This window comes from Saccopteryx leptura, chromosome 3 (assembly GCF_036850995.1).
Source record: "Saccopteryx leptura isolate mSacLep1 chromosome 3, mSacLep1_pri_phased_curated, whole genome shotgun sequence".
Classification (NCBI taxonomy): domain Eukaryota; kingdom Metazoa; phylum Chordata; class Mammalia; order Chiroptera; family Emballonuridae; genus Saccopteryx; species Saccopteryx leptura.
In genome coordinates this window covers 268,683,803-268,711,727 of record NC_089505.1, presented here as the reverse complement: position 1 = coordinate 268,711,727, position 27,925 = coordinate 268,683,803, and the positions used below count along the sequence as shown (strand labels likewise).

General features: G+C 42.4%; 2 protein-coding genes across 2 annotated transcripts in view; both read right to left on the bottom strand.

Annotated features, from left to right (window-relative positions):
- LHCGR (luteinizing hormone/choriogonadotropin receptor) overlaps positions 1–16,689 on the bottom strand; it is a 231,427-nt gene extending 214,738 nt beyond the window's left edge. Inside the window, exons 1-2 of the mRNA XM_066372725.1 lie at positions 16,608–16,689; positions 13,003–13,229 (exon numbers count right to left, since the gene is read on the bottom strand). Of these exons, the coding sequence (XP_066228822.1) occupies positions 13,003–13,229; positions 16,608–16,689 (309 nt within the window). The remainder of the gene's footprint in view (positions 1–13,002; positions 13,230–16,607) is intronic.
- Positions 16,690–21,956: 5,267 nt separating this feature from the next.
- FSHR (follicle stimulating hormone receptor) overlaps positions 21,957–27,925 on the bottom strand; it is a 215,966-nt gene continuing 209,997 nt past the window's right edge. The window contains exon 10 of the mRNA XM_066372724.1: positions 21,957–23,190. Coding sequence (XP_066228821.1) covers positions 21,957–23,190 — 1,234 coding nt within the window. The remainder of the gene's footprint in view (positions 23,191–27,925) is intronic.

Sequence of the window (27,925 nt, the reverse complement as noted above, 5' to 3'; positions counted from 1 at the left end):
AATGAATCAGTGACTGAATCAGCAAACTTTGATGAGTAAAAGGTTCCTAGCCTCCTATACTGTGAAAACATTAAGCTGATTTGGACACTTCTCTGTCTAAAACTCTTCAGAGGCTATCATATCCATGGAATAAAAGATAAACTCCTTATACTGTGTCTGTCCTCAAGGCCCTGCGTGCTGGGTCCTGCCCAGTTCTCTGTTCACCTCTTGTGCTCACTCCTCTCTGTAACGTGCCAGGAACTGAATGCTGTTCCCACCTCAGGGGTTTTACACATACTTGTCCTGTGCCTACGACACTGTTCCTCTGACTTTTCAACTGACAAGTAAGTGTAAGTTCAAATGTCACTTTTCCAGAAAAGCCTACCACAGATTATGAATTAAGCGGGTCTACATAACATGCACTCTCATATGTGTTTTTGCTGATTTACTATTTTACCCTCGACCACAACTCATTACTAAATACCTAAGCCTGCTACCATCATGCCTGGCTTATGAGGTGTACCTGACAGATATTAGCCAAAAATATTTTTCTAATTGTTTCATAGCTTTATCTAATTTTTCCCCTTTCTTATCAGATTTTACACTCTTGGGGACCAAGATTTCCGCTTCTCCTGTTTCTACCACAGTGACTGGTTCAGGCCTCTGTCAACGATCGTTTACCTGGGGCACTGTTTTCCATACACAGAGACGAGACCTTGGGGATCACAGCTCAGTGAGAGGCTGTTCCCCTTGTGTTGTAGTTTTCTTATATAGAATGAAATATAGGTTTTAAAAATGACTATTTTTTCAGTGCAGTTGTTTTAGAGCCATTGCATCACAGCAAAATTTAACAGGAATGAAGCAGAGAATTTTCCATATGCCCTATGACTCCACACATGCATAGCCTCCCCTGCTGCTAACATTACCCACCTGAGTGGCACATTTGTTACTGTTGATGAAACTACGTGGACACTTCATTGTCATCCAAAGCCCGCAGTTTACATTAAGGTTCATTCTTGGTGCTATACATTTTATGTGTTTGGACAAATGGAAAATGACACAAGTATCTGCCATTATGGAGTAGTTTCACTTGCTCTAAGAACCTCCTGTGCTCTGCCTGTTTATTGTGCTCCAGCCCCTGGAAACCACTATATTTTTTATTGTCCCCATAGTTTTGCCTTTTCCAGAATGTCATATGGTTGGAATCAAACAGTACGTAATCTTTTCAAATTGGCTCCTTTCACTTAGTAATGTTCATTTAAGGCTCTTAATATAGGTTTCTTTTAAACTCTAACCTTATCTAACTCAGCATTTCCTCAGTGTATGTTTCATGGAAGGTCCCTGAACCTCAAGGTGAAAAAAGTGATCCATGGTCAATTGGGTTGGAAAGCCCAAGCACCCTCTGCTTCTTTGGGAAGTTCAATGTGAACTTTCAAATTCACATCAGCATTCTTAACAGTGTGTGTCCTGCCCTTTGCCTCAGAGGGTTTTCCAGTGAGAGCCATGGGTCCCTTGCCACAGGATGTGGTGAGACCCTTTCGGAACCCAGCCCTTTACTGTACTGAACCAGAGACAGGGGTTCGGTATATCGTCTTTAACTCTTCCAGTGGAAAGATGTACCAGGAAGAACTGCAGAAAGCGATATGTTGGCAGTACCCTATGTTCTGTGCCAAGTTTAACTATCCACCTGTTGCTGTGGTAACAACAGAAACAGCCAGACACTGCGTAACACAAACCAGCGGGCAGAGCTGAAATTTCTTTTAATAAATTCATGGTTGCTTTGGGAAAACTGGGCACACTGGTGGTATGTTAATTTAAGAACTTGGAGGGATTATGAAATGAATAAAAGCAGAGTCAGTGGCTAAAAGTTGCCAGCGATTTATGCTTTTGGAGTGGATGCATATGTTTATCTGTTCCTATCGCCTGGTCACCTGAGTGCCTGTCAAACAGGCATTGGAAACTGGCTAACATCTCAATTTTGTGCAGGTATGACACTATCGATATTTCTGTTCCTGTCCGATAACAGGTTTATCCCTACCCGGTTATCTAATGTTGGGGCTCTGTGTCATGTATTGACAGTTGCCTCAGTGGAAATGTCCTGTTGTCATGCCCCTGAGTGCATCTTTTTTTCTTCTGTCTGTAATATCTTCCTCTTTACTGAAAAGCAGCCATTGCTCAAAACCACCCAGCCAAAGTGTCTCTGGTGAAGCTTAGTTTGACTCCTAACCATTTTATTCCCATAGAACTTTGAGTTTTTGTTAAACTCTTGTCCTTCTCATGATTCCACGAATACTTGTTATGTTACTCTGCAAATTTCTTGAGGGTAATTACAATGTCATATTGCTCTACCCCAGAAACCAGGCACTGAGTAGGCATGCTAAAATGTTTGTTAAATGAAAGAATGAATCACTTGAATATATAAAGACTTAAGAGTCAGCAATTTATGCTGAGCGTGTGAACAAACACAAGTCTTATTGATTGCTTCTTAGCCTCAATAAGTATCAGTAAGGACCTTCTAGTAAGGACAAAAAGCATAACTTAGACTTTCAGGTTTCCAATTAAATGATCAAAACAGGCATATACTACTAATTTGCTTACTAGTAACAAAAACTGGTTGTTTTATAGCTATTGCTATGGCAACGCACATGTACAATTTTTTGCCTAATTAACTCTATCCACCCTCAGAAGTTTAGAAGTTGTTTCTTAATTTGTGAAAATAATTTTAAAGTTAAGAAAGAGTTTGAGGTTTAGGGAAACAATTTATAATTTTGCTTTTCCACTTTTTTTTCTGTCAGTTATGTACAACTTTAAATTTTTTTCTTTCATTACAGGTCGCTAAAAATGGGTAGAGCAGAATAAATTAAAAATTTCAGATGATGATAGAGACCTGGTTTTGTTGAATCGGAGAGGCAGGGATGAGAATTTTTTTCTTTACACCTTTTCTCATTCCTCATATTTGTTTGTTCTCTCTTTCCCTGCAATAAGATGTAAACCCCATCAGAGCAAGGTTGCTGTCTCATTTGGTCCCTGCTATATTCCTAGTACCTAATAAGTACCTGGTACAATTAGGTCTTCCCTCCCTCCCCTCTTTTCTTTCTTTCTTTCTTTCTTTCTTTCTTTCTTTCTTTCTTTCTTTCTTTCTTTCTTTCTTTCTTTCTTTCCTTCTTTATTTCCTTTTCTTTCTTATTCAGTGAGAGGAAGGGAGGCACACACAGACTCCTGCATGCATTCCCACCGGGATCCACCCAGCAAGTCCACTGGGGATGCTTTGCCCATCTGGGGTGTTGCTCTGTTGCTCAGCAACCAAGGTCTTCTTAAGCACCTCAGGCAGAAGCCATGGAGCCACCCTCAGTGCCTGGGGCCAACTCACTCCAATTGAGCCATGGATCCAGGAGAGGGGCGAGAGAGAGAGAGAGAGAGAGAGAGAGAGAGAGAGAGAGAGAAGTGCGAGGGGGAGGGGGAGGGGTGGAGAAGCAGATAGTCACTTATCCTGTGTCCATGACTGGCCAGGACCCAGGTTTTTCAAAAAAATACACTTAGAGTGAATCATATTTGAATGATGTGTTCAGAGTGAAGGAATGAGGACCTGCATCAGAGTAATGGCCTTGGGGAGAGAGGGGAGGAAGGGATGGTGAGAGATCAATGCAGATGCAGAACTGACCACCCCTGGAACTGATTAGATGAGAGCACATCGGGAAAGGAAGGAGTTAAAGTGGCAGCAAAGTGTAGAGCCTGATGGGTTGAAATGGTGAACAAAGAGCAATTGAGTTTGAAGGGAAGCTGCTGATCTCTGATTTAGTCATGTTAAGTTTGAAATTCCAGTGAGAGATACCCAGTAGACAGTTGAAAATGTGGAACTAGAGCTTAGAAAAAAATCAGGGATGGGGATAGCTGTGATAGTTGAAGTCACAAATGTGATTGTCAAGATAAAGTGAAAAGAATAAAAAGAGGAGCCCCAAACTAGATCTCTGGGGAATACATACCTTGAGAGGCATGGGGATGCTAAAAACTAGAAGTGTGATTAGATAGGCAGACATATAACCAAGAACATATAGGTCGAGGAGTTAAAGATATCAAAGAGTCTTAGGAAGAACACTTGCTCAATGGTGCTCAACTCTGCAGAAAAGCTCATAATGTTTAGCACTGGAAAGAAAAGATAGAATTCTGCATTTAAAACATTTGTTTAATTAATGTGAAGGTAGTAAATTCTTTTTTAAAAATTTAAATCATTTAAAAATTTTTAATTACAGTTGAAATATATTATATTAGTTTCGGGTATATACCAAGTGATTAACTACTATATAAGTTACTAAGCAATCATCCTGATAAATCTTATGACCATTTGACACTATACACAGTTATTACAATATTATCGATTAAGCAGATTTCATGGAATAGAGAGTGGTACGAAATAGCAGGATTGCTAGAGGATTGTTTAATCCTTAACTAACATACCTCATATTACTATTTTAGCCTACAGTAGATGTTCAATAAATACTTGTTTGAGAGTAGAATCAGAACTTACATTTCTTAAAGAAGTAGCTGTTTCTGCTCTTCTCGATTCTCAGTACTCACTAGATTCTCAGGAAGTTGCTGAGATCACAGAGCTCCTTCAGTGAAATTAAATCTAGTACTGACCTCACATTGCGATTCCCAGCAATTATCTGCCATGTGGTTCATAGTATTTTCTTGATGTCTCCTTGGATGTCAAGCTCTAGCAAGAGCAATCTGCTGGTAGGGTAGATCATTACCTGTATATGAGTCTAAGTGTATCAACTTAGTAAAAGCCTAAATCATAAAATAATTTAAAAATTATTTTATGTTTTCTATAATTGGAAATCCCTTATTTTCTTTGTAAATTGGTTCTGGAAGTTTGTTGCAAATAACTGCTGGGGTGGGAAGCGGGCATGGGAATAAGGCAAAGTGAGCACAGAGAAGAATCTGTTAGGATGTGCTGTGTAGCCGGCAGTTAGTGGCTTTTACCACTAGATGGTGGCCTTGCACTGGCCTCGTGAATTGCCCATTAACAAAGGGTGGCAGAGTCAATTACAGGTGGTTGAAACCCACCACAATGAAACAGAAGCTTTTTTGATGTTGTGAAATAAAATGGTTGATTGATGAGATCTGAAAGAATAAAAATTGAGGAATACCAGTGTCCTCCCAACTCTTTGCACAGACTATGATGAATTGAGACTCAATTCATCTGGCTAAAAACCTGTGATGTGAGGAATGGGAAAGCATAAAACCTGCACTCTAGTTTAACAGTTGCCATTTGCTGGTGATATTTTGACAAGTCATTTAATTTCTAGGGCCTCAGTTTCTTCATCTGTAAAATGGAAGATAATAATAGCTAACTTGTCAGAGACTGGGCCAGTTTTCCCCAAGACCTTCACCTACTGTTTTGCCAGTGAAGGAAAAAGGTTGAGCTTTAGCATCTTTGAAAGAATAAATAAAGGATTAAATAATCTTGGTTGGTCATTGTCTACTTTTTAACCTTTTTATTCTGTCAGATGAATGGAGACTTCGTAGATGTTTCTCTCGTTGGGAGAACCATGAGTATGAGTTTTTGCCACAGGTTGGGAATAGGGAAGGGGATAGAAGTAAAGGCTGAAAGGGAAAAAGGCCCATAATGGTATTGTAGTGTGTGTGTGTGTGTGTGTGTGTGTGTGTGTGTGTGTGTGTGTGTGTGTGTATGTGTGTGTGTGTGTGTGTGTGTGTGTATGTGTGTGTCTGCATTGGGATATTTAGGTCCAGAACCATAGAAAGGAAGAGAATAGAGAATGCTCATTATTTCTGGCCGTCATTATTATTGATCAGTCAAGACATTCCCAGTTATCTTGAATCCTCATAACCTGTGATGACAGTGGTCTTGTGTCCCTGCCTTACACTCGAGGCCCTTAGGGGAAGTCTTGTGATAAAGATTTATTTTCCATCTCATCATTGATATAATAAGAAGCCTTTTTATTTCATGCTTGCTCACAGGGCCTTGTATGAAGAACACTTTAGACATTTATCCAGAAGTGATTTGGGTTTTCAATTGATACTGTCTCATTAGAAGAAAATAATGTCTTTAGCAGGCAAATTTCCGGAAGGCTCGAGCCATGGCTGCTTTTCTCAGTATTCTGTAGGATGCTGTGTAAACACTGAGTTGCCTTTGGCAGAGAAAAGGAGCTGGGTTCTGGCCTCTGTAAATCGGGATTTCCATAACAGACCCATGGAGAGTGTCTTGCTCAATCTCAGAGTAATTCTTGTTCACCTAGAATTTATTGAAAGAACTGGATTGTACCATTTCTCATACAAGAACCAACCGAAGACTCTATTTTAGCTATTGTCTATATCTTTTTATTGGAGCAGAATAATATTAGACAAAGATTTGATATCAGTGAGGGAAAAGAAGAGATAGCTCTGGAAGTTTGAAAAGATCCATTAAGAGAAAAGGTGAATTAGATGAGGGCAGGTACTATGTCCTTTGGGATATATTTCTACGATTGTCTACTCAGTCCTCTTAGGAGTTACTGCCTTTGAGCAATTGTTGAAAGTAGTCAAATATTCTCTGTAGTGCTCCTGGTGAGCTTTGATTAAATTAAATCAATTCTGCAATTCTCTCTTTGTTTTGAGGATGGTCAGCTGCATAGCCTGAGGTAGGAAGGAGCTGACATGTAATCTAGCTCTATGTAATCAGTCATAAATACCCTTGTCTTACAGCATATTTAAAAAAAATTCTCTTAACAAAGTTTTTATTGTATAGCCTTAATATACCTGGAGTTCCATACTGGCTTTGTCTTTTCATGGTGTTATCTTTTCTTCTTGGAATTTAACAATGGAGATGTCACAGGAAAAAAGATTGTTAGATTTCAACCATTTTCATTAACTAAGGCAAAAACTGTGAGAGCCTAGGGAGATAAATGTGTTTGGCTGACCAGGTGGGAAAAATGACAAACGGGTGAGGAAAAAAGCCAGGGACATCCAAGGGATCGGCTGGCAGAGAGGTTTCTAATGTGTCTTTTCTCTTCCCACATTACTCTAGTGACCCCACTGCTTGCCTTTGTGGCCAGGTAAGCAGCAGTACCAGCAGAAGTGGCAGCACCAGTGTAGTGTGAGGGCAGCTCCAAAGCCAAAGCGAGAAACCAGTATCCACAACACCTGTATGCTCCCTGAGCATTCCATTATCCTGTCTTCTTCCATCCAGTGAGTGAGACATCATACCAGAGTCTGGCTATGCTATAATAACATGCCTGGATGTGAGGGGCAGAGGTGTTCCTTAAAGGCCAGGGGACTGCATAGTGATGGTGGTGATGGTCAGGGAATGGATGAGTTCAGATTGCGACCATTGAGAATTTCTACCTTGAAGACCATCCTTCTTTAACTCACTTAGAGAACAAGCAAAGCCCGCATATTTACGTCTTTCCCAGGGAGACATTATTTGAAAAGCAGTTGGTAGTTCTAAGGGGATAAAAGATAGGTTTACAAGGAAAAATGACGAGACACGAGAAGAGTCAAAGTTCTATGAAAGAAATTTAGCAAAATTAATAAGCTATCCCTGGCCGGTTGGCTCAGCGGTAGAGCGTCGGCCTAGCGTGCGGAGGACCCGGGTTCGATTCCCGGCCAGGGCACATAGGAGAAGCGCCCATTTGCTTCTCCACCCCTCCGCCGCGCTTTCCTCTCTGTCTCTCTCTTCCCCTCCCGCAGCCAAGGCTCCATTGGAGCAAAGATGGCCCGGGCGCTGGGCATGGCTCTGTGGCCTCTGCCTCAGGCGCTAGAGTGGCTCTGGTCGCAATATGGCGACGCCCAGGATGGGCAGAGCATCGCCCCCTGGGGGGCAGAGCACCGCCCCTGGTGGGTGTGCCGGGTGGATCCCGGTCGGGCGCATGCGGGAGTCTGTCTGACTGTCACTCCCTGTTTCCAGCTTCAGAAAAATGAAAAAGAAAAAAAAAAAAAAAATTAATAAGCTAAATCAGAGGAAACAGAATAAACAGTAATTTAACAAATAGTAATTACCCTTAAAGATAAAGGCGAATATTGAAAAAATAAAGCAGGAGGAAGCAAATAGGAAGAGAAACCAACTGGAAATATCAGGCACCTAAATATAATTGTTGAAATGAAGTACTCAGTGGGTGGGCTACATATCAGAATGTATCTAGCCAAAAAATATTAGACTAAAGTGTTGGAACAGGAATTTTCTCAGATAGGGACATTAGAAAAGGAGGCAGAGATGGCAAGTTGAGAGTTGTAGAGGACTGAAGTAGAACTATTAATTTCCCTCAACAGAACCAAAGACGAAGAGAAAAGACCTTTGGTTGGAAAGACAGAGTGCTGAACAGGAGAGGTGACCTCATACAGAGATAGTCCACAATGACATTAAAGGATATCAAAGAAAACCCTAAAATATTTCAAAGATAAAAAGCATACTACCCAGCCTATGCAGGCATGGCGCAGTGGATAGAGTGTTGGCCTGGGATGCAGAGGACTCAGGTTCGAAACCCCACGGTTGCCAGCTTGAGCATGGGGTCATCTGCCTTGAGTGTGGGCTCACCAGCTTGAGAGCGGAGTCACTGGCTTGAGCATGGGATCATAGACATGACCCCAAGGTCACTGGCTTAAGCCCAAAGGTTGCTGGCTTGAGCAAGGGGTCACTCGCTCTGCTGTAGCCCCTCCCTCCATCAAGATACATATGAGAAAACATTCAATGAACAATCAAGGTGCTGCAATGAAGATTTGATGCTTCTCATCTCTTTCCCTTCCTGTCTATCTATTCCTATTTGTCCCATTCTCTGTCTCTCTCTTTCTTGCTAAAACAAAACAAAACAAAAAAACACATATTACCCAGAGGAATATGAAAATATGTTTATAATCATACTTTATATGATTATACTTATATATTTTACATATCCATATGTATAATCAACAGCTATACTTGATGTGGGAAAGCAGTGAATTGATATTTCAAAGATTTGAAGAAAAAACAGTAAAACTAGAATTTTATAATGAGCAAAACTATTACTTAAATGTGAGGTTGAAATACAGATATTTTGGGGCATACAATATTTCATAGTAGTTACTACCAAGGATTCACTTTGAAAGAACTCCTGAAGGATTTATTTTAGCTGGAAGTGAAATGGACCTGCGAGGAAGCAATTATTTCCAGGCAAAAAAGTAAATAAGTAAACACAGAATGCATGTTATTTTAAGTGAAAGTAATGACACAAAAAAAAAAATGGCCATGGTATTAGGCCACAAAGGATTTATCATTAAATTCCAAAGAATCAACCTCATATGGACCATTTTTCTAATGATATAAAAAGAGTTCATCAATCAGAAATAATTAAGAGCAACTTATGTATTTATTGGTGTTTCTTAAATAATGGTTCAGAGGTCATTCTTCTACTGTCTTTTTGTACATAAGAGTAAATCTTTTCCTTTGAACATATTCCTAGAAGTGGAAAGTCCAAGTTTTATAATATGTGCATCTCTACTTGATTTGATAAAGCCAAGTTGATTTCTGAAGTTTCTTACACTCCTATCTGTATACTAAAGTTGGGAATTTCATTGAAATTGCATTGAATTTATACACTTATTTGGAGATGAATGATATCTTTATAATATTGAAAGTTCACATTTTTGTCCTGGCTAGTTTGCCCATTAGTAGAGCATCAGCCTGGTGTGTGGATGTCCTGGGTTCAAGTCCTGGTCAGTGCACACAGGAGTAGCAACCGTCTGCTTCTCCACCCCATCTCCCTCTACTTTCTCTCTCTCCGTGTCTCTCTATTCCCTTCCTGCAGCATGGCTCGGTTGGAGCAAGTTGGCCCTGGACACTGAGAATAGCTCCATGGCTTTGCCTCAGGTGCTAAAATAGCTTGGGTGCTGAGCATTGGAGCAATGGCCTCAGATGGGCAGAGCATAGCCCTGTAGGGGGCTTACCAGTTGAATCCCATATGGGTGCATGTGGAGTCTGTCTCTCTCCCTCCCTACTTCTCATTTAAGAAAAAAAAAGTTCACATTTTTGAACATACTTCAGCTTCACTTAGGTCTATTCTCCGTAAGTTTTATAATTTTCTTTGTGAAAGTCTTGAGCTTTTATAAATATTTACTCCTATGTCTGTTGCTACTGTGAAGGTTCTCTTTTCTCTACTACATATATTTTCTAATTATTACTAAAGGGACACAACCAGACTTCTTTGTTGATCATAAAAAAATTGAGGTATAATAATTACAATAAAATACACAAACCTCATATGTTAAGTGTGATAGTTTTGATAATTGTTTGCATCTGTGTGACTACCACACAAAACATAGAGTACTTCCATTACTATTAAAAGCACCTCTTTCCAGTCAAAACTTTACCCCGAGAAAACACTTTTGGACTTCTATCACTGCACCTTAGTTTTACCTGTTCTTGGACTTTATAGAAATAAATTCACACAGTATATAGTCTTTTGTGCCTGGCTTCATTTACTTCATGTAATGTTTTGAGATTCATCAGTGTATGGCATGTTTCTGTAGATGATTCATTTCTATGGCTGAGTAATATTACATTTTTAAATATACCAAAATTTATTTATCCATTTACCTTTTGATGTACATTTGCACTTAGAAATGTTTTTGGTTTTTATGAATAAGGCTGCTATGTACATATCATTTTGTGATGTATCTTTTTGAAAAAAATCTTTTGTAAAATAGCAAGGAGTTGCTAGGACATGTGGTAGATTCATTTGTCTTCCTCTTTATTTGTTGAATTGTTTATCTTTTTATTGTTTTTTGTAGGAGTTCTTTATGTACTCTGAATATGAATTCTTTGTCAGATATCTGTATTGAGAATATTGAGTTAGAGTTTGCTTTGTACATTCAGGTGCTATGATGTTGGGTATATAAATATTTACAATTGTTATATATTCTTGGTGGATTGACCCCTTTGTCATTATAAAATGGCTTTGTCTCTTTTGACCATTTTCAGTTTATTTTGTCTGTTGTAAGTATAGTTACTTCTGCTTTTCTTAGGTTGCCATATACTTGAAATACCTTTTTTTCCATCGCTTCACTTTTAGTCTGTGTGTGTTGTCAAAGCTAAAGTAGGTTTCTCGTAAGTAGTATATTATTGGATCTTGTTTTTTTGTTTGTTTATTTTGTATTTACTCAGTCATTTTATGTCTTTTAATTAGAGAATTAATTGTGTTTTAAGTAATTATTGATAGTAAAGACTTACTATTGTTATTTTGTTAATTGTTTTCTGACTGTTTAACAGAGCCTTTATTCCTTGCTTCTTATCTCGCTGTCTTCCTTTGCAATTTGATGCTTTTTGTAGGGGTATGCTTCTTTATCATAATCTGTTGTGGATCTACAGCAGGTTTTTCCTCTGTGGTTACCGTGAGACTTACATAAAATATCTTATTTTTGTAACATCTTATTTTAAGCTGATAACAGCCTAACTCCCTTAGCACATAAAAGCCTTATACTTCTCTCCCCTCACATTTTAGGTTATTGATGTTACAGTCTACATATTTTTATATTGTGTATCCAATAAAAATTATCATAGTTATTTATTATTTTATCTTTTATTTGTTAATAAGATCATCTGTATGTTGCACTGTGTGCCCACCACCCAGAGTCAAGTCATCTTGTGTCATCATATATTTGTAGTTATTTTTAATTCATTTGTTTTTTTTAACTTTTAAACTAATTTTAAGTAAATGAAGCACCATTATTACAATACTAGACTCTGACTTTGGCTAGATATTTGCCATTACCAGTGAATTTAGCACATGTATTCACATGTTTCCTAAGATGTTAATTAGCATATTTTTATTTCCTCTTGAAAAATGACCTTTAACATTTCTTGTAAAGTCAGATCTAATTGTAACAAATTCCCACACCGATGGAATTATATGTTCCCCTGTCTGTTTCCGGAGCTAGTCTCTATAGGGAAAGGAAGACATTTTCTTCATTTTTGTAATCCTGCTGCCAAGCACAGTACTCACTCCCGAGTAGGTGCTTAATCAAAGAAGATTAAATGAAAAAGTGATGTTTGAGCTAAATTTTTATAGATGAAGTGGGCTTATGAGACAGACAAATGCCGGGAGGGTCTTGTAGGTAGGGAGCACGGCAAGTGCCAAGGCGCGGGAGCCCAAGAGACGGCAGGTGCCGGGAGAGAAGGTTTGGTTGGCAAAGGCAGGAGAATGCTGAGGAATTGGGGAGCAGAGATCTGAAGGGGAAAACTTCTGAGGGATCAGGACTGTTTCTGGAAATGATAAGGTCGGGATTGGGGCCACATGTTACCAAAGTCCATGAAGATGTAAGGCACTGGAAATGAGTAAGTCAGAGAATTGTGAAGCTGAGGACCAGGCCGGGGATCTATGAGGATGTGAAGTTGCCAGGAAGATACAGACATGGAGACTGAAGTTTTAATGAATGCCCGTATGCCAGGGGTTTTAATAAATGCCATGGAATTCTCAGAAGGGCAGAGCAGTGTCAACATGGATGCGTCCCGAATGCAGGTGACAATACTGGCCTGAGAGCTGTGAAGGGACAGGGTGACTTTTAGGCCCTTTCATTCAGCAGCCCCTGGAAAACTCTGTTCCCAAAGGTGTGATGAGAAGGGTGCTGAAGGGTAGTGGTTGACTCTCCTCTGAGTCATCACCAACTTCTGTTCCCTCCTAACTGGATCTGGCTTTACTCAGAGGCTGCCATGGTGGGGAGCTGGCATTTGGAGGGACTTGCTGTGCCGGGTTTGTCTCAGGGTCGGCACCAGCGTCCCTTGGTCTCTGACTGCCCTGATCTGCCGTCAGAGATGGGAGGCCCCATGCTGTCAGGGGCCACTGAGCTATTGTGTGCCAGAGGAGCAGGCAGTAGGGACCCGAGAGCCTCCCTCTCGCCCACATACTCCTCAGTGCACCCCAGCCCAGCAGCCCACTACTGTGGGGTGTGTGGGTGCTGTCGTGATCGCAGTTTGTATATTGAAGGGTTTTTATACTAAATATGTTTGGTTGGTCTAAAATTAAAAAGCATTTCATCTAGGGGGATAAAAAAAACCTCCTTGAAAACCTTCAATAGTTTTCTCAGCGGGGATGGGAGGGTGCCCATTCGCTTCCCCTCTTTCGTGCAGACCATCATTAACGTCTGCAGGACCAGGGTGGGTCCTGCCTTCTCTTCCCACGCTGACTCCGTCTGGCACGCCTGAGGCCTGCCCTCTGCACTCATCAGCTCCCTGCGAGCAGTGGTGCTCATGCCCATGGTAAGCACGCTGAGCGTGTGGTGCACTGCAGGGAGGACAAGGCAAACCCTGAGTATTTTGGCAGGAGATTTTGGGGCCACAAGTATCAGTGTGTCCAGTGCGGGCTTGGATGGTTATGTCCCCTGGGCCTTCTGGGCTGCTGGACTCCTTAGCTGAGAGTGGGGCAGGGCAGGGCCAGCGTGGGGCCCTCTACAGTGCTGTCTCAGGCAGAGTCATTTCTGGTCTCATACTGTTTCATTTGTGAAGTAACTGATCATGGCAGAGAAAAGGGCCTGGGCCACTTTTCACACAAATGGGCTCTTACAGGGATGAACAAGAATACACTGAAAGGTTATGTTCTTCTTGAGGAAATACCTTAGCATGTTCAAACTCCACCTAAATTACCTTGGCCCACAGCCGAGTTCCACCCATGAGTTAGGGCTGTCCTGGGTCAGTGTACACGTTATGGATTGTTTCCCTCCCCACCACCACCACCCTGCCTTTTGCTGAGCTCAGTTGCATGCCAGTCAGGGTGGCCCTGTGTTTAGGGTCAGGAGGAGGAATGGTGTTACGAGGAATTAGTAACAATCCTGCTCAGCTGAATGCTGTGCTTTGTGGCTCCATTTTCCTTGTTCATCTGATTAACATCACACCGTCAAGACTCTACAGGGACCAGCGAGCACGAGCTGTGTGAGAACGGTCACTGGTCAGCGCTGGGCTGGTCCTACTGCCAGAGGCGTCTGCTGTGGGCCCTGCCTTCTGTTCACGCTGAGACTGGTGTTTCCGATCTCTCTTCTTTTATGTACTTCTGGGAAGGGGACAGTCTGTGACTTAAATTCTAATCTTGCTATGCCTTCCGTTAACTGCATTACCCTAGATAGGTCACTTAACCTCTAAATGTGACTTCTTCCCTTACAACAAGAGAATCCTTCTGCCTCACAGGAGTATTTTAAGGATCTAATGAGCCAGTGCAAGTCAAAGTCTTCTAGAATGTGTAAAGCCCATTGAAATTTAAGAGATTATTATCGCTGTAGTGTGAACCATTTATCATACCCCTTGCAAAGTGACAGCTCTGTCGGAGAGCAGCTTGGCTATGGGGAGGGTAGCGAGGTGATGTGGAGAATGAGAGGGGGGCTGGGGAACCAGAAGGATGATGGAGGAGGATGAGGTGGAACAGCTGTTAAAGGAAATGCAAAGTGACTAGAATTCAATACCTCCTACTGTTCAGTTCTAGGCTAGCAGATCTATACACATCAGCTCAGTTAATACTTACTATATAAACTTTCAGATATTTTTCTATCCCTTCACCTTCACTTTTTTACAACAAATCAAAATGGTCTGGCTCCCTGTATATATATATACTTTTTGTATATACTTTTTGTCCTTGTCTCTTCCTCATTTCTCTTACCCCTTTTATCTGCTATAGTGAAATTAACCTTATTTTTCTAGAACGAGCTTAGCTGAGCCTAAAGGCTTTTGCATTTATTGTTCCCTCTGCCTGGAATACCCTCTCCTCAGCATTTACACGTCTCATTCTCATTTTCCACTTTCTTCCTGTCTTTAGTCAAAAGTCCCTTTTCAGGAAGGCCGTTAGTTATCCCCTGACATTTCATATCTTCCTTCCCTGATTTATGTTTTGTCATTAGCACTTGTCACTGTCCAGCATTCAACACATTTGACTTATTCAGCTCATATGTCCTCTGTAACCTCTACTAGAATGTAAACTTCACGAAGGCAGAGTTTTATCTGATAATTTACCACTGTGTTTCCAGTGGCTAGAATTGTGCTTGCCTCAGAGTAGGCACTCATTAAAATATACATATATTGAGTGAATGAATGAGTGAATGGAAAAGAGAGCTATGTGGACTTCTTCACAGTTAGTTTTTGATTTCTCTAAGTGGTCACCCATCATATAACTTGTCCCAACACCAAATATTTGCACATTTCCAAATGCTAAGCATTATGTCTTTGGATTAGACTCCCTCCCACAAGTAAGTTGGCTCTTGAATTTTGGTATAACGCTGTTTTACTGAAATACATAGAAAAAAAGCTGCCTTAAACACTCTGGGCATCCTTGGAAGGAGGCCTTCACATACCAATCCGATTGACCCAAGGCCCAGGGCGGGTCAGCTCAATGTGGATGGAGGTCTCCCTGGGCGTTTCCTGAGGGAGCACTGCCTTGGCCTAGGGTATCGGGGAGTCTGGGCATAGAAGAAGCCCACACTGTACTTGGACTAAATGGAAGGGAGAGGGATTTCTGCAGGGATGGGGTCTATGAAGTGTTCTCATCACTTTATATAGACAGAGGGAGTGTATTCTAATTGTTATTTTTTAAGTTTTTTTCCTTTCTCTTCTTCCTTTTCTATCCCCCTCCCCACTTTATGTAAATCAGGAACAGAGAGCTCTTTGGTAGATTCATTTTGCAGAGACAAGAACCCTGCAGTACAGCTTCTGCTATTTATGAGATAACTTAAAACCTTCTGTACCCAAACCTCATCTTTATGCAAATCATTAATACCTGGTAGTTTAAATGACCCTAGCTAATGATTCGCGGGGGAAAAATTGTCTGAAAATTCTGTAAATGCTGAGCTGAAAATGCTCTTGCATCTTATTATGTGGAAACTATCACTAAAAATAAAATGATTTTTATGATATTTTTCTCCCTTTGTATTTGTTTAATAAGGGATGCTTTAAGATTCTGTGTTGGAAGGAAAACAGAAGAATAGGAAGTGAGAGAACACAGATAGAGGACCGACAAACGTTGGAACATGGTGCCTTTTTGAGGCCTCTCTATCCCAGAACAAGATGCTCAGGGGCTGTGGGTAATGGTTATTAGAGGGAATAGAATATTATGAAGACTTCAGGTCTTCACGAAAAGAATCAAGATGTCCTTACATTGTCTGATGTCTGAAGTGAGGAGGCTTTGAAGACCTTCAGAAATATTTTTCCACCACTCATTCTTTCAACTAGATCCAAAGGACCCAGATCATGGTCTGTGGAGCCCCAGGGAGTCTCAAATTTCTGCTATGAGCTGTGGACCTTTCTTCTGGTAATGAAGACTGAGCCCATTCAGTGTTTTGAGTTGAAATCTCGGCAACAAGTTGAAAGAGTTTTAAGACCAAGCAGGGCAAGTACTAGCTCCAAGAGACATAGTCAAGGCCTGGCTCCCTTCCACATTGCTCCTTTCTGTCATTTGTCTTGCCTTCCTCTCTCTCTTCTCATATGTCCCCTCTTTGTATCCTAGTGCATTTCCTTTATTTGTGACTTCTTTTTATTTTTTTTTAAATTTCTTTTCTTTCTCCTTTTCTTTTTTTACAGTTTACCCCAAACAGGGCTTCTCTTGGGCAGTGTCTGACTCCCATGGCTGCCTTCAGATCTAAGCAGCTTCTAGACTTTGTTCTAGGAAGAAAGAGAACAGACCAACATGAGGAGGAGGCGCTGAACCACAGGGTGTAGGTGGAGGCGGAGAGCGATGAGGACGAAAATGTGAAGTGTGAAGGTTCCATGCGCACCCTGACCTTGAACCCCATGGGCTTCATCCCACAGGGGAAGATTTGGGTTCACTCAGGGTGGAGGATGAGACCGCCCCCCCAGTCTCCCTCACTGCAGCCCCCCTCGCCCCGCCCCGGCTGGCAGAGCCGACGCTCACCTCTAGAGCCTCAATGTGGCAGAGCTGCGTTTTGTCTCCTCTCTTGCAGCCGGGGCAGTGATCTTGGATAATGGGTAGGAAGATAGGCTGTTGAGGGTCTTTGGGAAGAAATTTTCTTCCCTTTGGAAAGACAGATGCATAGAAGGACAAAAAATCTCCCTTCTTTGTTTCTGAATTTGGTCACGTCTGCATGTGGCATCTGAAATTGCTGTAGAACAGGGGTCTCCAAACTTTTTACACAGGGGGCCAGTTCACTGTCCCTCAGACCATTGGAGGGCCGGACTATAAAAAAAACTATGAACAAATCCCTATGCACACTGCACATATCTTATTTTAAAGTAAAAAAACAAAACAGAAACAAATACAATATTTAAAATAAAAAACAAGTAAATTTAAATCAAGAAACTGACCAGTATTTCAATGGGAACTATGGGCCTGCTTTTGACTAATGAGATGGTCAATGTGCTCCTTTCATTGACCACCAATGAAAGAGGTGCCCCTTCCGGAAGTGCAGTGGGGGCCAGATAAATGGCCTCAGGGGGCTGCATGTGGCTCGCGGGCCGTAGTTTGGGGACCCCTGCTGTAGAACCTTGCTACCACCACATGATAATCACGGCTGAAGACTCCAAAGATGGCAGGGCAAAAACATGGACAGTTTCTGGGTCCCTGAGACCACTGAGCTTCCCGTCCTGGTTTGGAACATCTCATGTGATTGGCCTCATTGTTTTCGCCATTTTTATTTGGAGCGTCTGCTTCTTGTATCTGAAAGCATTTGATGGGAATCAGCAAGCACAGTCTCAGGCTTGGCTTTCTTTTGTGCTTTTTGTTAGTTTCTTTAATATGTTAGACTGACAAAACATCCTATATATCTGTCTTCTTTCTCCAATGCCCCTTACTATCCAGCAGCTGAAAGTTTCCCCCTTGCCTATCTTTATAAACTTTCCTAAGAAATAAAATATGTTATGAGCACAAAGGTTGCAGCCATCGCACTAGAATAAAAAGAAAAATCAGTTTCAATATTTGTTTTTGATCATCTAATGAATACTATATGACGCTGGCCTAAATAAGGCAGAGTGTCACTTCTGGTAAGATCTGTCACATTTTGGAAATAACAAGTGCAGAAGGACCTTTCCTCTTGTTTTATTCCTCCTTCCATGTCCTGGGAACAAGGTCTGGAGGGTTCCCCATGTTGGACATGTGGAGCCCTGTAGTGAAAAACAATGTCCAGTGCCAGAGTCCCCACCTCATCCTTACTGTATGTGGCAAAATAAAAATCTTTTGTTAGCCTGCATGCCCCGCTCATTGCCCCCTAAAGCTTCTGGATTTAGTCATTCAGTTCTTTGCTCTGATCCCTCCAAGGAGTATCCCATATTGTCTAACTGCTTCTTGGGCTTCGGTGAAGGGGAGAGTGTGGAGGAAAGGGTGAGGGGAAGAAGGCAACGTGAGAGGCTGGCCAGGCTGAGACTGAGGGAGGGAGGGAGGTGAAAGTTTGAGGAAAGAGCCATGTGACCAGGCCTGGGTTAAGGTCAGGAGCTGGAGAAAACCAAGCAGGGCTGGCATTCACCCAGTTTGCACCAGGATGGCCAGATAGATTGCTCACAGCCAGTGTTCACTTTGATAGGACACTACCTGGCTGTATCAGTTGTTAAATTTTGAATATTCCTTCTGGAGACATGGATACTTAAAGAAATGGCTGGGATATACTAGCCCTCTTAATGGTGTTAGAGATTTGAAATAAAAGTTTTAGAGCCCTGGCCGGTTGGCTCAGTGGTAGAATGTCGGCCTGGCGTGCAGGAGTCCCGGGTTCGATTCCCGGCCAGGGCACACAGGAGAAGCGCCCATCTGCTTCTCCACCCCTCCCCTTCTCCTTCCTCTCTGTCTCTCTCTTCCCCTCCTGCAGCCAAGGCACCAGAATGGCTCTGGTTGCAACAGAGCGGCACCCCAGATGGGCAGAGCATTGCCCCCTGGTGGGCATGCCGGGTGGATCCCGGTCGGGCTCATGCGGGAGTCTGTCTGACTGCCTCCCCGTTTCCAACTTCAGCAAAATACACACACAAAAAAAGTTTTAGAAAAACAATTTGGAGTAATGTGTTGAAATTTCTTTTGGTTATGTGTCTTTATATTTTTTCCATCTGGGTCAGCACTCTGGTACTGAAGCATCACTCTGGGGCGTGCAACCTAGAAGCACAACCTGCATAATCACTTTTTAGGGGGAAGAGGGATTGATACACCATACTCTAGTCATTTATTCTCAAATACAGGAAGTGCAGGAAGTATTTTCCCCTTCAGACTTGTTTAAAGGGTTTAGAAACAGTGAATTATCTACCCATCAATATGGTTGTGTATTTGAGAAAAGTCTCCTTCTCTTACCAGGTCGTGTTTTAGTGACAGTGATGGGCCAAACTCTCCTGAGTGTCTCCTGGTGTTCATTTGTCTTTGAACTGTTCTTTGTCTCTCAGAACCACTGTCTGTTAAGCCGGTGTGTCTTAAACAGCTAGGTTGTGAAATAAATACCGTATTCTATTTTTAATTTAGCTGTTACTTGCTTTTGAGTCCAAATTTAGAAATACATTTCCTCTGGTCACAAACAAGAAAGGAGAATGAAGGCAGATGGAGCTGAGACAGCCCAGCAGGGCAGCAGACTGGTGTGGGGCCAGGGAGGAAACTGCTGAAGGAGAGCCCTGTATTTCCTTATAGTTCCAGACTAGTGCTCTCCAATAGTAGTACAATGTGAGCCATAAACACAATCGTATATGTAATTTTAAATGTTTGGGTAGCCACCTTAACATATGTAAAAAGAAGTAGGTGGAATTAATTTTTAAATGTATTCTATTTCTCAATATGTCCAAAATAGTATTGTTTCAATATGTAATCAATGCCGAAATTATTGAGATATTGTATATTCTTTTGTTGCTGTTGTTTGAAGTATTTGAAATCCAGTGTACCTTTTATATGTCTCAGTTCAGGCTAATCGTATCTCAAGTGCTCTGTAGCCACATGAGGCCAGTGGCTACTGTATCGAACAGCACAGTGAGAGACGGTTTCTAAGGATGATAATTCTGTTTTCCACTTGATGCTCGCAATATATCAGGATGGTTCCAGGTCGCATAGGCAGAGATGATTTCTTTTGATTCTAGCCCTACGAGGACTTCCTTGTTAATGCATTTGGGGTGAGCTTTTGAAATTTGCCATAGGGCAAGAGGAGAAAGGATGGGTTTGACAGGTGAGGAGGAAACTCTCAGAGGAGACTCTGAGCGTTGTGAGCTGCGCATGGCACAATACTTGGTGAGGATTTGGGGTTAGTATTTATTATCCAGATGGGGTCACTAATGAAAGTGGATATGAGGACTATAGTTATCAGGAACAATATGGTGTAATGGAATGAGTTCTAAATCAATGGTCAGAAGAACTAGGAACTAGTCCAGGCACTGGAGGGGGAAGAGAGAGCTAAACTAACATTCATCAAGCTAATTACAGCCCTAGGCACTTTGAAGCCATTTCATTATTTGATTCCTTGGATGATCCCAATAGTTAGGGATTATAACCAACGCTAGTTTACAGAGGAAGAAATTGAGCCTGGAGAGGTGGAGTCCTGGCTCATCATGGAGTCGGAATAAAATCTCAGCTCTGATTCCAAAGCTGCTGTGTTCTTAACATTATAATCTATATGTGTGACGTATAGTAGGTATATTCTATCAGTGAGGGTTCCACTAAAGGACCAGAACCAGTCATGCATGCACATAGATATATATTATAGGGGATTGGCTTATGGAATTGTGGGGGTTGATTATGCAGTCTCTGTAAGGATGTTGTCTCTACATCAGATGCTGGAGCTTAAAGTCCCTGGGGCAAGCAGACATAAGGGAAGACCCTAAGCATTCTGGAAGTTATATGCATGAGATGAAACCTCACAAACTGAGCCCCATTTCTGTCTTATTGCCTCTAATCTTGGTCATAAAAGTATTTTTCAGAGTCTGGGGTTCATCATGGAGCTAAGCACATATACTAGGCCCAGGAGTCAGAGAACCTGAAGGTGGAGCAATTGCAGGCCCAGCTGCAGCTTCATAGCAAGGAGCTGAATCAGCAGGTCAGCAAGAAACTGTATAAGTGACCAAATGGCTACAGCTTCCAGCTTCCTGGCTGCCCTCCAGTTTTTTCAAGCATCTTCCCTGTGGCCCACCTTAACAGGAAACATAAGAAAGGGAATTCTGGGAAATGTAGTTCAGCCTATTCAAATTGACACATTACAAAACCATCATGTAGGTGCTCAATCAATATTTGTTTAATGAATGAATGAATGAACAAATGAATATTGTACTGCTTCTCTGGAAAGTTTTCTGGTTGTCAGAACACCTAATTCTGGCTCTTATCTCTCTCTCTCTCTCTCTCTCTTTTTTTTTTTTACAGAGACAGAGAGTCAGAGAGAGGGACATATAGGGACACACAGGCAGGAACAAAGAGAGATAAGAAGCATCAATTATCAGTTTTTTGTTGAGACACCTTAGTTGTTTATTGATTGCTTTCTCATATGTGCCTTGACCGTGGGCCCTTCAGCAGACAGAGCAACCCCTTGCTCAAGCCAGTGACCTTGGGTCCAAGCTGGTGAGCTTTGCTCAAACCAGATAAGCCTGCGCTCAAACTGGCAACCTCAGGGTCTCGAACTTGGGTTCTCCTCATCCCAGTTTGATGCTCTAGCCACTGCGCCACCACCTGGTCAGGCTGGCTCTTATCTCTTACAAGCCAAGTAATTTTGAACAACTCATGGAGTCTTGGTTTTCTCATCTGAAATACTCCAAGAATAATCCCTGGTCTGCCTATTTAATAAGACTTTTATAGGGATCACTTGAGATGATCTGAACAAAAGCACTGTGAACACTATAAAGTATAAAAAGAAATGTGGTTTTGTAGTATTGTATTATTTTAATGATTAATGTTGTTATTAATACTTCAGCTTCCTAATATATCACACCAGTTAATAGTTCCTGACCGATTTACCTTATAGGTAAACAAGAAAAATTAAGTTAGGTGAAGTATGTAGAAGGATTCTGTCAGCTATGCCATGGCATATTTTTCAAAGGCAAGGCTTAATTATCATTCAACACTTAGATATATTTGCCCATTGTTTTATTTCTGGGCTAAATGGCTCAGAGGGACAAGTGTGTAATTGGAACCCTTGGTAACCCTGGGAACTGTAGGGCAGTGGCCATTCCTTGAATGGGAGTTGTGGACACTGGATAAGGTTTCTGTCCTATATGTCTGGGCTTGCATTTCAAAGCAGCCAAACTTGCTCAGCAGAATGAAGAAATCCCTGCGGAAGTTCTTGGTGAAGATGGCATAGAGGAAGGGGTTTGCACAGGAGTTGATGGGGTAGAACAGGACCAGGAGGATCTTAGACTTGGACACAGTGATGAGGGGCACCTTGAGGGAAGCAGAGATGGCAAAGAAGGAGATGGGCGCCATGCAGAGGAAGTCCGTGAAGATGAGCACGGCCATGCGCTTGGCAATTCTGGTGTCACTAGAGGAGGACACAATATTGGGGTTCCTCACTGTGAGGTAGATGTGAGTGTAGCAGCCACAGATAACCACAAAGGCCAAGACATTGAGCACGAGGAGAGACATAACATACAGCTGAGACAGGGGGCTGTCGATATCCATGGGCAGGCAGATGCTCACCTTCATGTAGCTGCTGATGCCAAAGATGGGAAAGAGGGCGACTGCAGAAGCAAAGATCCAGCCTCCCAGCATGACACTAGCAGCATGGCGGAGCTGCACCTTGCATTCCAGCTGCATGGCATGTGTGATGGTATGCCACCTTTCCAGAGTGATGGCTGTAAGAGTGTAGACTGAGAGCTCACTGGCAAAGACAGTGAAAAAGCCAGCAGCGTCACAGCCTGGTCCTGTTTGCCAGTCAATGGCATAATTGTGGTACTGGTTTTTGGTGTGGATATCAACAGATGCTATGAGCAGCAGGTAGATTCCGATGCAGAGATCAGCAAAGGCCAGGTTGCACATAAGGAACCGGGGGACTGTGAGTTTGTATTGGCTGCTAATGAGAATCACCAGCACTGTGATGTTCCCAGCAATGGCCAGGATGCTAATGAACCATATCAAGATTCTGAGACTGTCATGCCCCATGATATCTTCACATGGATTGAATGCATCTGGCTTAGGGGAGCAAGTCACATCAACCACTTCATTGCATAAACCATAGTCAAATTCACTGTACAGCATGTCAAATCCTTTGGTGTAACTGGGCTCATCGTCTTCTGCCATAGAGACTCTCTGACCCCTAGCCTGAGTCATATCATCAACTTCTCGCCTTAAGATAGATTTGTTGCAAATTGGATGAAGCTCAGAGCTAGGAAAATACAAAAAGAAATAGAATCAACATCCTGGATCCAGAATGGCAAACGCATCGCTGTCTTTGCACAGGGTAGAAATGATGGGGTTTCTTTCTGAGTTGTTTTACCCCCCTTCGACCAGTTTGTCTGCCTGTGAGGCTAAGATGAAGGGTTAATGCTGCTTACTGTAAATGAACAGAACAACTCATGCATGCATTCCTAGAGTTAGATGGCCCACTGGGGAAACCATCTGGCCACAACCTGAATGTGGGGAGGAAGGCGCCTGGGACTAGCTAAGCCTTTGCTGTTGAGTGCAAATAATTTACAGACATGGTGGCAACTCCACCCCCCTCTCCCTCCCTTATCTTCATTCAGCTCCTCTTAATATGCCCAAGTAGGATCTATCCTACTTCTGTTTTCTGTACTCAAATCGTTGGAAATCTGGACAGTTTTCTGACTCATGAGAAATTATTTGCTTCTTTTATCTACATAAATTGGAGGATCAGTCTGTAGTTAGTTCCCAGCCAACCCCTGTGCTTGGCCCTTTGGTCCTTAGGCTACTTGGAGGTTTAATTTGCTTGAAATAGTACTGAGGGTCCTTTTCTTTATTATCTCGCTCTCCAGGGGCCACAGTAGGTTTCAGGCATGCATTAGTCTACAGAGTAAACCTGGCTCTCTCACATTAATCAGTGCCCCACAGAGCAAATGCAGGTGGCAAGGGGGCCTAACTTACTCCAAGACTGTAAGTCATCTCCTAGGGAGCTGCTCTTCTTGGGCTCACTTTTCTGCCTTAATTTTCCTTTTAAGCCCAAATGTACAAGAAGCCTTCCTTGTCAACGGAATAGGAGTACTTTCAGAAAGGATTTGAGGCCCTGGCCGGTTGGCTCAGTGGTAGAGCGTCGGCCTGGCGTGCGGGGACCTGGGTTCGATTCCCAGCCAGGGCACACAGGAGAAGCGCCCATCTGCTTCTCCTCCCCTCCCCCTCTCCTTCCTCTCTGTCTCTCTCTTCCCCTCCCCTCCCGCAGCCGAGGCTCTATTGGAGCAAAGATGTCCCGGGTGCTGGGGATGGCTCCCTGGCCTCTGCCCCAGGTGCTAGAGTGGCTCTGGTCGCGACAGAGCAACACCCCGGAGGGGTAGAGCATCGCCCCCTGGTGGGCAGAGCGTCGCCCCCTGGTGGGCGTGCCGGGTAGATCCCGGTGGGGCGCATGCGGGAGTCTGTCTGTCTCTCCCCATTTCCAGCTTCAGAGAGATACCAAAGGAAAAAAAAAAAAAAAAAAAGAAAGGATTTGAATAACAGCCAGATTAGAAGTAGTCTGCCCAGACTGGTGAATAGACCAGGTAGAGACAGAGGTAATCGTTCTGTTCTTAAGCAAAGGCTTCAAAAGAGTGGAAATATTTCACATTGGGTCTCTTTTGGGATGGAAAAAAAATCTCTCTCTCTCTCTCTCTCTCTCTCTCTCTCTCTCTCTCTCTCTCTCTCACACACACACACACACACACACACACACACACACACACACACACACACTCCTAACTTCCTCCCTCCCTGGAGGGCAAGCTCACAGCAATGTAAAGTGGCTACATCTTTCAAAAACCTTAACATATGAGGATCCTCAGGTTATGACAATCTCATCCTATGATGTTTTGAGTTTATGATGCTCACTACCATAGAAACTTAAAAAAATTAAGACGGAAGTGTTTTGGCTTACACTGTTAGCATCAAATTTACAGACTACATAGGTGAACTAGTTTGGTTGCGTGTGGTGGAATAATACACAGTATTCTTTTTCTGTGGCTAAGTTGTGTTTTTATGTTCTAGATTATGATTTTACAGCTGTTTTAGGTTAGGTAAGTGACTTAGGATAGTGTGTGTTTCAACTTACACGTAAATTGGGGTTATGTCACTGTTGTAGGAATGGAACTGTGTCTTACCCCAGGACCCCTTGTAATCTCATATATGAATGGGAAGTATTAAAACTCTTCAAAGACCACTTTGAAGGAGAAGCTAATGGAGGGAGTGGAGGAGGTAAAGAAATCATTTGATTGATACTCAGGGATGAATGCTAGCCAAGTGTCCCAAGCTGCCTGGACTGAACTTCTCCCCATTAGCCTTTATGAGAAGGGGTTGCTAGAGAAACCTTTCCTTCCTTTTCTCTCTCTCTCAGAAGTGAATTGAATTGCCAGGAAGTCGTTTTCTTTTGGAAACGACTCTCTTTTTCAGTTGGAGAATGTGCCATCTTGTATTTTAGAAAGCAATAAAGCTTCTCACATCAGTCGTGGGTTGCACTAAGGGGGTTATGTAAATAGTTAACATACATGTAATTGAAAATTCACAGATCTTTTGGTTTAGTCAGAGAAAGGTGAGGCAAGCTCAGAGACAGGCACAAAGGAATATACAAGGAAGACAGGCACAAGGGAATACTCTGTGGTCCTTATTCTAACTTCTGACTCCTAAATCCTTTCACTAGATTAGGGAGAGTGCAATCTAGGAACAGAAGGCAATTGACCTGGTGCCTATAGACTGTGATTCTGTTCATTGGAACAAATCTGGCATCACTATCTAACGACAGCCTTCACTTCCCAGGGCTTATGTTGGATTCGGTGAAGATTCTTACTGTTGATACCACTACCAATATATTTTAAATATTGATGCTTTCCTTTCCTGAAACAGAAGTGACCAATGACACAAGTGGGGGAAAGGTAAACAATGCATGACTCTGAGAAAAAATAGAAACAAAGATGGAAACAAGGGACATGAAGTCTTGCCCCTGAGGTACCTTGGCAAATACAAGGAATCATAAAGAGTTAGGAATTCAGTTTAGGGTCAGTTAAGAAAGTAATAGTCATGAACCCTGATACATCAATGAACAGGTACTTGGGAAGGTTATAGTGGAGTAAAAAGCCTGAGCTTTGGAGACAGATAGACCCGAGGGTTTGAGTCTCATTTTGGTTGGTTGCTGTCTCTGAGCCTCAGTTTCTATCTCTGTGAGAAGGGAATGAAAATAACACTATGAATTTTGTGAAAATGAAATGAGATAATGGTATAAATTACTACAGTCCCTGGCAGTGAGCACTCAGCATATATCAGCCACAAGAAGACAGAGGATAGTGGTTACTTAGTGAACTAACACTGGGGACTAGGCCCTGTGTGGGTACTTAGATGCATATGTCATGGCCCATCAGTTTAAAATCTAGCTGTGAAGCAAATGCCTAGATACAAGAAAAATTAAATAATAGAATGAACAAAATCACAGTGCAAGCTGAGTATAGAGCTATGACAAGGAACTAACTGGTTCGATAACAAATGAGGGGTATTGGTAATAAGGTCTTTTGGTGAGAGGCTGGAGGGCCACTGGCCAGAACCTCACTGTCACAAGGCCTCACATTCACACTTTGGGCATTTCCAAATGAGGATTGGAAGAACACTTTTATCATACAACTTTAAACTTGGATCTCATCACCAAACCACACCTACTATGGTATACAGTGAAATAATGCCATTTAAAAAATTTTGCGATTATCTTCTGAATTTCATAACTGTTTTGTTTTGTGTTTGTATATTTAAATTTGTTAACAACAAAACACCACTGCAAATTTACTTTGATTTTGGCACGTCTTCTCAGAGGAGGCAGGGGCCTCCTTTTGCTGCACTGATGGGCCCTGATGGTGATATACCATAGGGACCTAAAGGGGGTGCAAGCTGGGGGTGGAGGGGTCAGGGATGGCTTCAAGTCATGGGGCGATGTGAGGCAGACCTGGAGATGGCTGGCTGGGAGGGCCCTAAGGCTACCTCTCCTTCACAGGGGTTGGCAGGACTAGAGGAGTAGGAGCAACACAGTAAGATACTGTAGAGGCCTGTGGCATATTGGCGCTGGGCCAGGCAGCATACCACGTGCAGCCCTTACAGTGATCTTAATATCCTTTGAGAGTTCTCCTGAGGGGTATTCGATTCCAGGGTTTTGGCAGTGCATAGGCATATTTCTTGTCCTGGCTGGAAAGACTCTTGTGTGAATATAGAAGAGGCAAGCCTTCTGCCTCAGCTCAAGCCCGTAAGAATTGTAGTCATTAGGAAGAAATTCTCCAGCCCTTGAGCTAATCGTTGAGGAGTGTCCAACTCTGGATGGCTTCCCAATGACACATGTAAATTCTGAAAAGTAGCTCCTTTTCTGAATATCTTTCAGATGGGTTCAAGGGTGAACTCCTAGGTACTTTCAAACCATTTTTAGGAGATTTTGTTTGTTGTTTTTATTTTATTTTATTTTGCTTTTGAGCAGGGAATATGTCTACATGAGCAGGTTGATGTGAGTTAAAGGCTGAATAATAGAGGAGACTATGTTAAACAGTAAAGTAATCTCACCAGAAAGCTGTGTTAGTGCTGTTCTGCCATACAAGAGTGGTGACAAGGCGTCACGTGATCGAGTACACTGCGTGGTGCGAATCGTATCAGTTCAGGGGTGGATGAGAGCTTTGAGAATCCCTGATAGCCAATAATTCTGTTTCCAGTGGAACGCGTGCAATCTGTAAAGTACTCCCTCGTCACCTGCTCCAGATCCTGTCTGTGATTACCTCAAATTTTTAACCAGTTATCTACTGTGAGGTTGTTCTATTTGGGTTACCTTCTTTCATCTGAACAACCTTGAAAGCCAAAGAGAACTACAGATGTCCCAAACTTTGTCCTTCCTGTGAGGTGCTACAATTCAAAGCTGGGGCAGAGAGGCTGAGAAGGGCTGGGATGTGCTGTGGATATGTGCA